Genomic DNA, 14,453 nt, shown 5'->3' on the forward strand with positions numbered 1-14,453 from the left:
ACTATTTAGATTTTTAAAGGAATTCAGTATTTCTATCAATTTACCTAATTTTTTAAAGATTTTATGCATGAGAGACATAGAGGCAGAGATAACAAGCAGAGGGAGAAGCAGGCTCCATGCAGGGAGCCTGATGTGGGACTCGATCCCAGGTCTCCAGGATCACGCCCTGGGCTGAAGGTGGAACTAAACCGCCAAACCACCCAGGCTGCCCCCTAAATTTTTTTAATCTTTCAAAAGAAATAAATATTTTATATCTTTCAATAGTTTTTTAATATGTGTTATACTTTTCTTGATAAATTTATTTTTTGAGGTATTATATTATGGATTCCTATTTATTTGTTTTTAAATTGCATTTCTTCTTTTTTATTATGGTAAAATATGTAAAACATAAAACTTATGATTTTACCCATTTTTAAGTGTACAACATGGTCTTAAGTACTATTTATTTATTTATTTATTTATTTTTTTAAAAAAGATTTTATTTATTTATTTATGAGAGACACAGAGAGAGAGGCAGAGACACAGGCAGAGGGAGAAGCAGGCTCCATGCAGGAAACCTGATGTGGGACTCGATCCCAGGTCTCCAGGATCACGCCCTGGGATGAAGGCTCAGCTAAACCGCTGAGCCACCCGGGCTGCCCAGGATTACTATTTAAAAGTTAATCTTTCCAGTTACGTTTTGGAATGATCTTTTTGTTCTATAGATCAAAAATATTGATTCTGTATTAATGACCAACAACCGTATTTCATTTGCTAACAAAAAGTTAGCATTTTCATTTGATCATCATAAATATTCTAAGTACATAATAGAAATACACAATATCTTTTTTCCACTATTTAGGTTGTTGGGAAAGGGAGCATGCTGTCTTTCCACTCCCTACTCAGCTTCACGAGGATGAGACTTGTGTCTGATACAGTTCCTTACCAAGAGATAGAGTACACACAGCCTGTGCTCAGCTTATCACCTTGTATGGGAATATTTTTCCTTGTTTCAGACTTGATGAGTACTCTTTTGTCTCTGCTGAAAGTGTGTGCGTCATATGGCACCTGACCAACCCCACTCTTATATATTGAGAGAAGGGGACAGGGTTCCTTCCACTGTGGCACCAGAGGTCTGTGCATAGGTGAAATACCCTGCATCCAGCCACTTGAAGAGATCTGCCGGCCATGGGGTCTGACACCTACCACTGAAGCTGATCTTACTCTCTTCTCTGTGTAAGTGTTGACAGCCAGTACTGGACCTCAGTGTTCTTCTTGGCAACTCTGATGCCTAGGTGCAGTGGGCAGAAGTATTTAGAGTACCCCCCTGGGATTGCATAGTGTTCTGCACCTTTGGGATTGCTAACTGGTACATGGTACCATGGCCAACATAGAGCTCTCCTGCATTTTTAGACTGGCTGCATTTGCAGTGGTGATGATAGTAAGCGTTGGCCTTTCCACCTAGGAGCAATTGAAAAACATCCAAAATTTCAACCAAGGTTATTGCCTTTGTTTCATTTGTCCTCATTTCTTTTATAGATATTCCAGTTATTTATAGATCATTGCTTTGGACTCTGTTGTGCCCAAGATTACGTATCCGAGAAACCACCAAGGAGCTGACACTGATGCAAACACATGAGGGTTTATTTACAGACTCAAGCTTGGGTCCAAGTGTACCCGACACAGCGGAGCAGGACTTGGACCCCGAGGTGGGTTCCAGCTTAGTTTTATGGGCTGGTCTAGCGGACCTCCAGAAGGGGTGGAGGAATTTCTCAAGTTCTGTTTACATTCTGATATGGGGCTCTCAAGGGCATTGAGCTCTGTTCTCATTCTGATATGGGACTTTCTGCCACTGGCTTGGCCTCTGTTCTCATTCTAATATGGGGCTTTCTAGGGCATTAAGCTGTAAGCTGTTTTTTTTTGTTTTTTTTTTTCCTGTAACTGAAGTAATGTAAAGTTCAGCTCTTATTCACGGGGGCCTGGGATGGCTATACTTGTGCTAACGCTGAACTTAAAGTGGAATGGCCTTAATTTTCTTGGCCTCCACAGACTCCAGTCTTCACATCAATCATCTTTTTTTTTTTTGCATCTTTGATTTTTTTTCTGACTTACTTTTTGGGGCAACATCTCTGCCTCATCAATCCTAATTTGCACTTTCTAATATGAGTTTTAATTTTGTTTTTTCCCTTTTTGGTTTTCTCATCAGCTTTCCTTATTTTTATTATTTCAGTTTTCTCTTAGAGTATCATCTCAATTTACTGTCTTTTTTTTTTTAAGATTTTATTTATTTATTCATGAGAGACACCGAGAGAGAGAGAGAAAGAGAGAGAGAGAGAGAGAGAGGCAGAGGGAGAAGCAGGCTCCATGCAGGGATCCCAATGTGGAACTCGATCCTGGAACTCCAGGATACACCCTTGGTTGAAGGCAGGCACTCAACTGCTGAGCCACCCAGGCATCCCTAAAACTCGATTCTTGATAAATGTATCATTTATTTTTTTCTCATGCTTTCAGTATAAGATGTGAGGGAGGAATAATTTTTCTCTACTGTTCTAGGTTCTTGGCTGAGATGCCTCCTATAATAAAAGATAGATTAACTGGAGAAAGAGAAATAGATGTTCAATAACATGTATACCTCCTATATACATGAGAGAGCCCAGGAAAACTGAGTAAGTCCCTGAAATGGCCCAAGGATCACCTTAAATAACATCTCTAGCTAAAGACATGTATGTATCTAGCTAAAGATATGTATGAGGGAGGGGGTGGTCAGTTACCAGAGGTTACCAGGAAAAGCATAGTAAACAAGGGTAAGGTTGTAATGCAGATTTAAAATCCTTGCCTTTTAGATAGAGAATGGGGAAGTGGCAGAGGAGTAGGAGGACCCTAGGCTTGCCTTGTCCCATAAATACAACTAGATAAGTATCAAATCATGCTAAATACCCCAGAAATCAATCTAAATCCTTGCCTTCTCCATTGATGAGAGTTTCTGGAGATTTATACTTCTCTTCCTATTACAGAGAAAGAGATAGCCTTATAAATGATTTCCTTTATAAATGTAAATTCCGGGATGCCTGGGTGGCTCAGTGGTTGGGCATCTGCCTTTACTCAGGTCCTGATCCTGGAGTCCTGGGATCAAGTCCCACATTGGGCTCCTCGTGGGGAGCCTGCTTCTCCCTCTGCCTGTGTCTCTGCCTCTCTCTGTGTGTCTCTCATGAATAAATTTTAAAAATCTTTAAAAAAATAAATGTAAATGCCTCTTACAAAAGGATGACTTCTCAATTTTCAGAGCTTTTCCATTGTCTGATGTTTCTTAAAAGCGATCAGCCTAAAATAACCTTTATGCCAAAGAGGCATATTTTGGGGTGTGCATTCTGCTTCCCTTCAAAGCCTACTTGAAATAGATATCAATAAAATAGAGGGGCACCTAGCTTTGTCAGTAGAACATACGATTCTTGATCTCAGGGTCATGAGTTTGGGCCCCATATTGGGCTTGGAGCCTACTTAATAAAATAAAGTAAAATATAATTAACACTGTATTCATTGGCAAACCAGTTATCAAAATACTCCATTTACCTAAACTTTGACTTCAGATTCATCATTAATTTCTATGAGTTTTATATTTAAAATATTTATTGAGTGTAGTCACTTCTTACAAAAACACTTCTAATGCTACCACTTTAGTCAAGCCATCATCAACTCCCACAGGAAGTATTGTCATAGTCCCCTACCTAATCTCCCTTGGTTCAGTCTGCCATAAATAGTTATTCTCCATATAGTAATAAGAATGATCTTTTTTTTTTATAGTGAAGATTTATTTTTAAATAATTATGAAACTTGGGACGCCTGGGTGGCTCAGTGGTTTAGCACCACCTTCGGCCCAGGGCGTGATCCTGGGGTCCCTCGATCAAGTCCCACATCGGGCTCCCAGCATGGAGTCTGCTTCTCCCTCTGCCTGTGTCTCTGCCTCTCTCTCTGTGTGTCTCTCGTGAATAAATAAATAAATCTTTAAAAAATAATAATTATGGAACTTGTTCAGGGATACATAGTGTGTGTTTATGAAATTCTAATTTCTTTTCAATTTAATAATCTTGTGATATATAAATCTATGCATTACAATAGTGTAATCAACATATGCTGGTTGATTTTTCATTTTAAAGACAAGACCAAAATCAAAACCTTTGAACTTACTATACTTTTGAAACTGAAAGAATCAAATAGCTACAATTCTAAAATAGCATCAATAAATCCAGTATTTTTCTTGTAAGTATCAATAGGCTATACTGAAACAAGGTAAAATATAAATACCCTACACTGTACTTAATTTGAAGTGTTACCACTGAAATCAATTATAGATGTTTATTCTGAAATGCTACTATGAAGGTTGTAGACTCAAATGCTGATAAATGGTAATCAAAATTAAATTTATGGGATACCCAGAAAACAGACTGAATGAAACCTATACAATTTAAAAATACTCATTAACAGCAATTTTTGAAAGACATATAGAAGGCTATTATTTTCATATAGATCGGGAGTTTTTAAAATCATCTCCCTTTAGTGCTTCAATTGTCACATGGCCATACCATAAACCAAAGACTAAATCATTTCAATTGATCACAAATACTATTTAGGCAAAACTCTCATGTGTCAGTATTTTTAATGTTGTATACATCAAATTATAGTAAAAAGATGACCATAAACAACATACAGCCCCTCTATTTTCATGAACAGCATAACAGATTACAGTAAAACGAGTTTATATTCCACCATCAAGTGTGGTTCTCCCATTAGTTCACTTGTGACATGTCATTAAGAATATCTTCAAATCCAATAGTCTCATCATTACCCCTTAAAATATCCAATGAAAAGTTTGAGCTTGGGAGAAATGGAAGACGCTGAACCTGCTGCACTGCCTTGAATTCCATTTGTAATTTTAGTGGAGCAAACAGACCTTGGATGTTTCTTAGTGTAGAAAAATTCATTTTATCTTGGTTGAGCTGGAAATTTTTTTCTGTTAATTCAAGAGGATGACTGGGCAAAAGCTCATTTTTCATGCAAGGGAGACCTTTTCGAAGAAGATCACGCTGTTCAAAAGTTCCACTTGCTGAAAGTTCAGTAACTGGAATATTGTCCTTCAGCTGAGATCCAAGTCCTCTGGCATTCATCTTCACTTGCTCTGTGGACAGCCACTAAGCTCTATTACCATCAGCCGGCCAAGAATTATCTTTTAAATTCATATGTAGGGGATCCCTGGGTGGCTCAGTGGTTTAGTGTCTGCCTTTGGCCCAGGGCGCGATCCTGGAGTCCCGGGATCCAGTCCCACATCGGGCTCCCGGCATGGAGCCTGCTTCTCCCTCCTCCTGTGTCTCTGCCTCTCTCTCTCTCTCTCTCTCTCTTTCTCTCCCTCTCCCTCCCTCCCTCCCTCTCTGTCTATCATAAATAAATAAATAAATAAATCTTTAAAAAATAAATAAATTCATATGTGATCATGTCTCTTTCCTGATCAAAACCCTGTGATTGGGATCCCCGGGTGGCGCAGCGGTTTAGCGCCTGCCTTTGGCTCAGGGCGAGATCCTGGAGACCCGGGATCAAATCCCACGTCGGGCTCCCGGTGCATGGAGCCTGCTTCTCCCTCTGCCTGTGTCTCTGCCTCTCTCTCTCTCTCTCATGAATAAATAAATAAAATCTTAAAAAAAAAAAAAAAAACACCTGTAATTGTTTCCCACCCACTTATAATTAAAACTCTTTACCTGGGAAGCCTGGGTGGCTCAGAGGTTGAGCACCTGCCTTCAGCCCTGAATGTGATCCTGGAGTCCCAGGATTCAGTCCCACATCAGGCTCCCTGCATGGAGCCTGCTTCTCCCTCTGCCTATCTCTGCCTCTCTCTCTGTGTGTCTCTCATGAATTAATACATAAAATCTTTAAGAAACCAAACAAAACAAAACTCTTTACCTTGACCTACCAAGAAGAATCTCCTGTCTCATTTTTCAGCCTCACTTTTTTGCTCTATGATAGTGTATTTTATAACAAGAAATATGTATTTGATCTTTGTCCCTATTTCTGGCACAGAACTCCTAAAACCCTTGGTATTTCTTGTGATGAGAGCCACAAAGATGTCTTTTGTTGTGTTAGTGACACCTCAGGATAGGGGAGGGTTGCCAGAAGAGTCAACCATACATGATTAGAGGGTTGGAATTTGTAGTTCAGGGAGGGGAGAAGGGTGGAGACTGAGTTCACTTGCCCATGGCCAATGACTTAATCATTGATGCCTTTGTAATGAAACCTCCATAAAAACCTAAAAGGACAGTGTTCAGAGGGCTTCCAGGTTGGTGAGCATGTAGAGATTTAGGGAGAGTGGTGCACTGTAGGTAGCATGGAAGTTCCTTGCCCTTACCCCATATTTTGTCCTATAGATCTCTTCTATCTGGCTGTTCCTGAGTTATATCCTTTTATTATGAACTAGTGATCTGTTAAGTAAAATTTTTCTCTGATTTCTGTCAGCTGCTTGAGTAAATTAATTGGACCAAGAGGTGGGTCATGGGAACCTGACTTATATAGCCAGTCATTCAGAAGCACCGGTGACAGCCTGGATTTGTGATTGGCATCTGAAGCCTAAGGGAGAGGGGATCATTGGAACCTCTAATCTATAGCTAGTTGGTTAGAATTACAGGTGATAATCTGGGTTTATGATTGGTATCTGAAATGGAGGGGGAGGGAGTCTTATAGGACTGAACCCATAAAATGTGAGGTCTGATGCTCTCTCCAGGTGGACAGTGTCCAAATTGAGTTTAATTCTAGAATATCCAGCTGGTGTCTGGGGAATTGGTGGTATGGGGAGAATTGCCCTGCCACCTCATGGGGGAACTGAGTACAGATCACTTTATCAACCCTCTCCTTTGCTCATTTTACTCAAGCCACAGTGGACTTCTTGCTCATTTGTCGTTGCTTATTGGTCAGTTGTGCCAAGCTAATTCCACCTAGGAGTTTTACCACTTGATGGTCCCTCTTCTTGAAATATTATTTCCTTCAATCTGCACATGGCTTGCTTCTTCCCATTCCTGAAGTTTCTGCTCAAATGTCACATCTTCAGAGAGTCCTTCCCTGACCATAACTCTACCACATACTATTGTCTCTTCATATGACTAATAAAAAACTGAAATTATTTGTTTACATTACAATGTAAATTCCATAGAAGCTGAAATACCATATATCTCATTCACAATTATATCTTTGATATCTAGAGCAGTATCTGACATATAATAGGCACTTGGTTAAAAAAAAAGCTTATTAAATAAATGGTAAAGGAGTGAATGAATGAAGTCATCTCAGAATTAAATATCTTTATAGAATATGTCAAACATGATTCCATGCCGCTTATCTGTTAAATTATGGAAGATCATACTTTCTGTATAAGTAACTGTCCTTTCCCAGTTGAAGGTAATTATATCAAATCTATATACAAGAGCAATATCATAGGATTTTACTATCCTTTTTTCTAGGTTCTGTTTCCTTTTTTAACCCTAGAAAACAATATCCCCTTCCATAGTCCTCAATTTACCACCTTGCACATATTCAGTCTGAGTCACCTAGGAGGCTTATGCTCTCCTACTGTACCTTACTGTCAAAATAAGACTGTTGATTACATTTTCTGATGGAGAGACGATGCCCATTTTTATGAACAGTCAGTGGTTTGCCTTTACTAGATATTTGTTCATTATTTTTAACTTGCATATAAGACTTAGCTCAGTAAAAATATTTTAGACAATAAAAGCTATGAGAGGACTTCTGCTTTCAGATTGGACATGTAAAGAGCTTGGAAGTCTTCACTCCAAACCTTACTACAAGAAAAATGTGAACAAACTGAAGATCAGTTTTTCTTGGACTCATCAGAGAAGTATCACAGGGAACACTTGTACCCACAAACTGGAAGCACAGGCGTATCAAAAGATTTGAAGTCAAGCTCTGCTTACCTAGAACAGAAGCCACTAGAGCCTTAAAATGCTAGGAACACATAAGTGTCAATTTTGAGGAATTGCTGGAGGGTGGGTATAGATCAGTTTGAGAGGGAGGAAGTCCCAGGGACCACAGTCTTGGGGACTTCCCATATTTTTATCGATTTGGCCTGTCAGAATCCCAGCAGGTTTTCACAGTAAAAATCCAAAATAGATACACTCTGGGCTATGGAAAGGTAGGGAGAGAATAATCCTAGCGACACAACAGCCTTTAGGACAGGCTGCCTGAAAATATGCTACTTTGGCATATGGGTTATTTTGAATTAAATTTATATAAGGAACAGCTGATATAAGAAGAGCACTCTGACCATCCTTTGTTTCCCTAAAAGCAGGAAATAAATCTCCCATACGAAAGGTACCTGCCCTCTACTAGGAGTAAAGGAGACCCCCTAATTGCCAGAGATAGGGAATTCAAGGCCAAGAAAGCTGTATAAAACCTTGTTACTCATTTACCATTTTACTACCCCAAGCTCAAACTTGTTTGTCTTGCCACTTCTTCCCAAGTTTGTTTCCTTTTAAAAAGGTATAAAAACTGCCTGCTTTGGTCACTTCTTTGGGTCCCATATCTTAGTTTTCCATATATACAAATTTTTTTCTTCTAATTTTTCTTACATCAGTTTAATTATGAGACCAGCCAAAGCAGTCAAGGGGAATAGAATGCTTTCAGAGTTGGCACCTAGGTAGCTCAGTCAGTCTCCCTTAGGCTCAGGTCATGATCTTGGGGTCCTGGGATCAAGCCCCAGGTCAGGCTCCCTGCTCAGTGGGGAGTCTGCTTCTCCCTTTCCCTCTGTGCTTGTATGTGCACGCACTCTCTCTCTCAAATAAATAAATAAAATAAAAATCTAAAAAAAAAAAAGAAAACTGAAAAAGCCTACTCTCTAGAGTAAAAGACTTAAGAGCCTTATCCCAGATTGGGGTAACAGACTTAAAAGCCTTATCCCAGATGTCTTTCACTCCAGCCCCATCTAGACTTCCTGTCTCATCTACAGAGAGTATAAAAGCTATACCACCAAGAAACACTTAGAAGGAGCACATCCCAGAGGCACAGTTTCACTAAATGAGGAGGATTTAATCAGAACCCTTCTCCTCTCCCATGCCTTGTGACTATACCAACAGAGCTCCAGTATAGTAATAGTGGATAACCTCTGAGAAAGCTGCAAGATGCAGATTCTGAGGAGGTATTATTAAGGAAGCTCCAAAATCAAAAAGGAAGTTTAACAAACAAACAAACAAAAAACCAAGGGCATTTAGAGGAATTTTAAGCCTCTGATATCTATGACAATATTAAACACAGCCTCATTCATTGGTTGATATGTATCCTTATACTAAAATCCTACTTACTCAGTTCCTATTATCAGATATAACAAGTGTGGGTATCAAAAAAGAATTATAAGGTATGCCAAAAGACAGGGACCAAATAACAGTCTGAAAGGAAAAAGGAAACATCAGGACCAGAATCACAATATGACATATTTGTTAGAATGATCAGATTGGGAATTTAAATAACTGATTAATATGTTGAGTACCCTAATAAAAACACTAGAGAGCATACCAAAAAAGATGGGTAATACAAGCACAGAGATGGAAACTAAGAAATAATCAGAAGGAAATATGAAAAATATAAACACTGTACAGAAATGAAGAATATCTTTGATGGGCTCATCAGTAGAATGGACATGCCTATGGAGAGAATCAATGATCTTGAAAATAATTCAGTAGTACTTGCCAAACTAAAATGCAAAGAAAAAGAATAATTTTAAAAACAAGAATATCCAAGAACTATAGGGTATTTTCTCATGGTGTGACATGTGAATAATTTTAATATCAGAAGAAGAACGAATGGAGAAGAAATTTTTGAAGTTACAACAGTTGAGAAATTTTGAAATTAATGACAGACACCTACTTTCCCATCCCAGAAAGTACTCTACAGCTTGGCATATCATATTCAAACTTGAGGAAACCCAAAACAGAGAAAATGTTGCATGGAGTCGGGGGGTTCAAGGAAAAAAAAAAAAAACTGTGACTTAGAATTCTATATCCAACACAATTATTATTCAAAAGTGAAGAAATAAAGCCATTTTCTGACTAAAAAACACCCCAGATTATATTGCCACTAGACCTTCCCTATAAGGATTGTTAAAAGAATTTCTTGAGGGATCCCTGGGTGGCTCAGCGGTTTAGCGGTTTAGCACCTGCCTTTGGCCCAGGGCATGATCCTGGGATCCCGGGATCGAGTCCTGCGTTAGGCTCCCTGCATGGAGCCTGCTTCTCCCTCTGCCTCTTTCTCTCTCTCATTAATAAATAAAATCTTAAAAAAAAAAAAAGTTCTTGACGTAGATGGAAAATGAGTAGGTTAGAAACTCTGATCTATGTAAAGAAGAATGTCAGAGAAAGCATAGATAGTTATAAAATCTTGTATTTTTCTTATTCTTAATTGATTTAAAAGATAACTTTAAAACTAGTTACAGTGTACTGGTAATTATATGGCTAAGTATATGAAATTACAGAAATGTCTTAAGAGATGGAAGAAATTGGAATACACTATTATAAGAGACTACACAACAGCAACAGCATTATTTGGAAGACTTAGATTAGTTTAAAATACATATTGGAAGTCTTAGCACAGTTATTAAAAAACTTTTAAAAGAAGTATAATGGATATACTAAGAGAGGAGATAAAATGGGATGATATAAAAGGCTCATTTAAAATCAGACAAGGAAAAAAAATAAAAATAAAAATTAAAATTAAAAATAAAACCAGACAATGCAAGGGGAAAAGGCAGAGGAGAGGGGTGTAAAAGAAATGAAAAAATCTGCAGTGAATGGAAAAGTTATAAATATGGTAGATATTAATTCAACTATATGAGTAATTACTTAAAATATTACTCATCTAAATAAGCCAATTAAAAAACAGATTTCCCGAGTGGATAAAAGGAAAGATCCAACTGTATGTTGTCTACAAGTATTTTATTTAAAATAAAAAGATTCAGGAGCACCTGGGTGGCTTGGTGGTTGAATGTTTGCCTTTGGTTCAGGTCATGATCCCAGGGTCTTGGGATAATGTCCCACATCAGGCTCCCTGTGGGGAGCCTGCTTCTCTCTCTGCCTATGTCTCTGCCTCTCCCTCTGTGTGTCTCATGAATAAGCAAATAAAATCTTTAAAACGAATAAATAAAATAAAAGATTTAGATAAGTTAAAGGAATGGAGAAGCATATACCAGTCAAACATTTATCAAAAGAAAGCTGGAGCAGCTATATTAATTTCAGGAAAAGTAAACTTCAAACAAAGGAAAATAATCATGGATAAAGAGACAGCATTATATAAGGACAAAGGAGTTAATTCTCAAAGAAGGCCTAACAACCTGAAATGTGAATGCACCTAACAAGAGAGTGCAAAAATATGTGAAATAACAACTCATAGAACTAAAAGGGGAAATAAGCAAATCCACTATTATAGTTGGAGGCTTCAACACTCTTCTTTCAATAACTGATAGGTCAGGTAGACAGAAAATCAGTACAAATACAGTTGACCTGAATATCTTTAACAATCCACTTAATCTGTTATTTTATTTATAGGATACTCCATCTAACAACAGCAGAATACACATTTTCCTTAAGCTCACTTGGAACAGTTACTAAGACGAACCACATTCTGGGTCATAAAATTCCCCTTAAGAAATTTAAAAGAATAGAAATCATGTAGAGTATGTGCTCAGACTATAGAACAATTAAATAGAATTCTATAACAGAAGATAACTGGAAAATGCCCAATTATTTGGAAATTAAACAATATGCTTCTAAAATAAAAATCTAAAAATCTAAATAACACATGGCTCAAAGATGCATCAAGAGAAATTTAAACATATCTTGAACTAAATGAAAATTCAACTTACCAAATTTGTGGGATGGAATGAAAGGTGTACTTAGATATTCTGCCCTCCAGGAGATGGAACGTCACTCACTTCTTACTCCTTAGGTGTGGGCCAAGCATAGTGCATTCCTTTAAAAAATTAAGTACAATATGGAAAGAGGAGGAAAAGAGTAATTATTCAGTGGAGAAATCTCACTATCTTAACCAGGCAGTCAAGGTTAACATCAATGGTGAGAAGTCATGTTGATGTCAAGAAAATGACCTATTATCTTATGGTCTTTCTCCCCCAAACATGTAACTTCAGTCTAATCATGAGAAACACATCACACAAATTCTAATTGAATGGAATTCTACAAAACGCCTAACCAATGATATTGAAACTGTCAAGGTAATAAAAAATGAGAAATGTCTGAGAAACTATCACAGCCAAGAAGAACCTAAAGAGATAAGACGACTACATGCAATGTGGCACCCTGAAACAACAAAAAAAGAAAACAAAAAACAATGTGAGGTAAAAATGAAGGAAACCTGAAAGATTAAAGGACTTTTGTTTGTAATAATAATAATGGATCACCGTTGGTTAATTAGTTGTAACAAATATGCTGCACTAATGTCATGTAACATAAAATAGGAGAAATGATGTGTGGTATATAGGAAATACGTAATTTTTGATAAATCATAAACTTCTAAAAGAAAAAGTTTATATTTTAAAAAGCAGTAGGGAATTGTTTCCATGTACAGGTAAGTCCTGAGTTTATCCTTTCAGGGTAATGAAGTTGTGTAATCCCCACTTCCACATAAACTCTCTACTCATTTTGAGTTTAATAGGAAATTGAACAGTTGAAGACCTATTTTAGGAGGCTTTGTGACTAAAGAGGATTATAAGCATCTCCTTCAGGGACCCGGAGTGTGTCCTGCTCTTAACTCAAGTCTGCTCAGCCAAAGCTCTTCTCTGCACTGTCCATCTGACCTTGTCTTCCTGTCACACAACGACTCAAACATACATGGAATTATTAGCACAGTATATTCCTTGTATACAAGGGAAACTAATGCACATATTGATTTTTATCTATGAAAGGCAAGAAATGGGGTATATAAGAGAAAGAGAAGAAAACACTGCAAAGTTCTGGAAATGACAAGCTTTGTTTTCCTCTTCTTGAGTTACTTGCTGGTTGCCTGGCAGCCCGCACTGGTTGGGGTACTCTGCCCTTTTAATGGCTCACCAAAGGAGGCAGTTTGGTTGTGGGGAGACCCCCCTGAAGACCCTGAGAATGTAACTGTGCCCTACACCTGACCGGCTGCTTCCATATTATGTCTTTCACTCTCCTTCTTAGCACTTCCATCTTAGTTATCCCAAGTCTGCATCTTTGCCCTTAGAGAATTTTTCTCCCTCTCCTGCCTCAGCACAACTTTATGTTTCCTTTCCCTCAAGCCTGAAACCCCATTTCCTTCTTAAGATGTTGCAGTCATCAATTCAGGTAGTTATGTTCCGTCTTCCTATCATCATCCAACTTTCCTGATATCCTGAAGCATTGTTGTATGCCTCCTTTATTTCTTGGCAAATTTCTGGCAATAAGGTTTCTGGATTATTGTAGTACATACTCTTACTTAATATCAGTGTTACTGAGCAGCAAAAGTTGTAGCTGCAAGTCAAGTGTTAGTGCTGCCCATGTCTGCCTCATTATAAGGAGAGCCCTCTACATGTCATTTTCACTTCAATCCTGTGTGTAAAAACACTAGCATTAGTATCACATTGAAGGTTTTGGGTATAATTCTAAGAGCTGGTATTTATTCTTTTATGTCTTGAGAAGCTCCTGATTTTACTTATTTAATTACAGGTAGATTTTTCTTTGAACCAGAACAAGCTGAAGTAATGATTTCTCTTTGGAGTAGAAGTTATGGTTGTTGATGTGCTAATTATCTCATTTCTTCTTCCTCAAGGAGGGAAGGAAGACTGTGCATGTGTGAATTTGTGTGTATGCATGCGTGCACATTTATTGTTGTTTAATTTATAATGACTGCTTGCAGTCTGGGATTTTGATTCTTTCCTGCTGGATTTTTGTTTTTGTCTCCGTTTTGAATTTTTCAAAAGTGCTTTTGCCCCACTTAAATATTAGCTGTGTGTTCTTGTTATCTCCTGATTTTCCAGATATTGATTTGTTTTTTGCTAAGGCACAAAGTCATTATCATTTATGCTCTAGTTTTTTTCTTTAGGCTTTTCTAAGTAAAAAAAAAAGAAAAAGAATTATAAGCAGTATAAATGTGTTGTTACTTTTCAGATTTCACTGCCCATTCTGGCAAAGGACAGTTGTGTGAAATTTTATGGCCAAATTTAAAAAGAAAAAAGATGTTCAAGAGCAACATAAGGATGGAAATATTCTGTAGTCTGCATCTTCCACTGTGGTAGCCATTATGCATCCATAGCTACTGAGCCTGTAAGATGTGGCTAGTGCAACTGGGGAATTGAAGTTTTAACTTTATTTTTTTTGTCTATTTAGTTTGTTTTTTTTGCTTCATTTAGTTTTGCTTCATGTAGTTTTAATTAATTTAAACTTGAGTGGATATAGTCGCATGTGGCTACCAGACTGGACATC

At 37.7% G+C, this 14,453-nt stretch overlaps 2 protein-coding genes across 8 annotated transcripts in view; one reads left to right on the forward strand and one right to left on the reverse strand.

The window, feature by feature from the left end:
• LOC119868419 (melanoma-associated antigen B18-like) overlaps positions 1-14,453 on the forward strand; it is a 273,155-nt gene that overhangs the window by 130,164 nt on the left and 128,538 nt on the right. For 2 of the 3 annotated variants that reach the window (XM_038587116.1, XM_038587115.1), the window contains exon 1: positions 1,075-1,215. The exons of the other annotated variant lie outside the window; for it this stretch is intronic. The gene's annotated coding sequence lies outside the window, so the exon portion shown is untranslated. Of the gene's footprint in view, positions 1-1,074; positions 1,216-14,453 lie in introns of those variants that run through there. 3 annotated transcript variants of the gene reach the window in all.
• The window catches only part of LOC119868421 (proteasome maturation protein-like), a 135,730-nt gene continuing 125,878 nt past the window's right edge, over positions 4,602-14,453 (reverse strand). For all 5 annotated transcript variants that reach the window (XM_038587121.1, XM_038587120.1, XM_038587118.1 and 2 more), the window contains 2 exons: positions 11,882-11,988; positions 4,602-5,152 (listed from right to left, as the gene is read on the reverse strand). In XM_038587121.1, the coding sequence (XP_038443049.1) occupies positions 4,764-5,141 (378 nt within the window). In that variant the 5' untranslated portion in view covers positions 5,142-5,152; positions 11,882-11,988 and the 3' untranslated portion in view covers positions 4,602-4,763. The remainder of the gene's footprint in view (positions 5,153-11,881; positions 11,989-14,453) is intronic.

Source organism: Canis lupus, chromosome X (genome assembly GCF_011100685.1).
Source record: "Canis lupus familiaris isolate Mischka breed German Shepherd chromosome X, alternate assembly UU_Cfam_GSD_1.0, whole genome shotgun sequence".
Taxonomy (NCBI): Eukaryota; Metazoa; Chordata; class Mammalia; order Carnivora; family Canidae; genus Canis; species Canis lupus.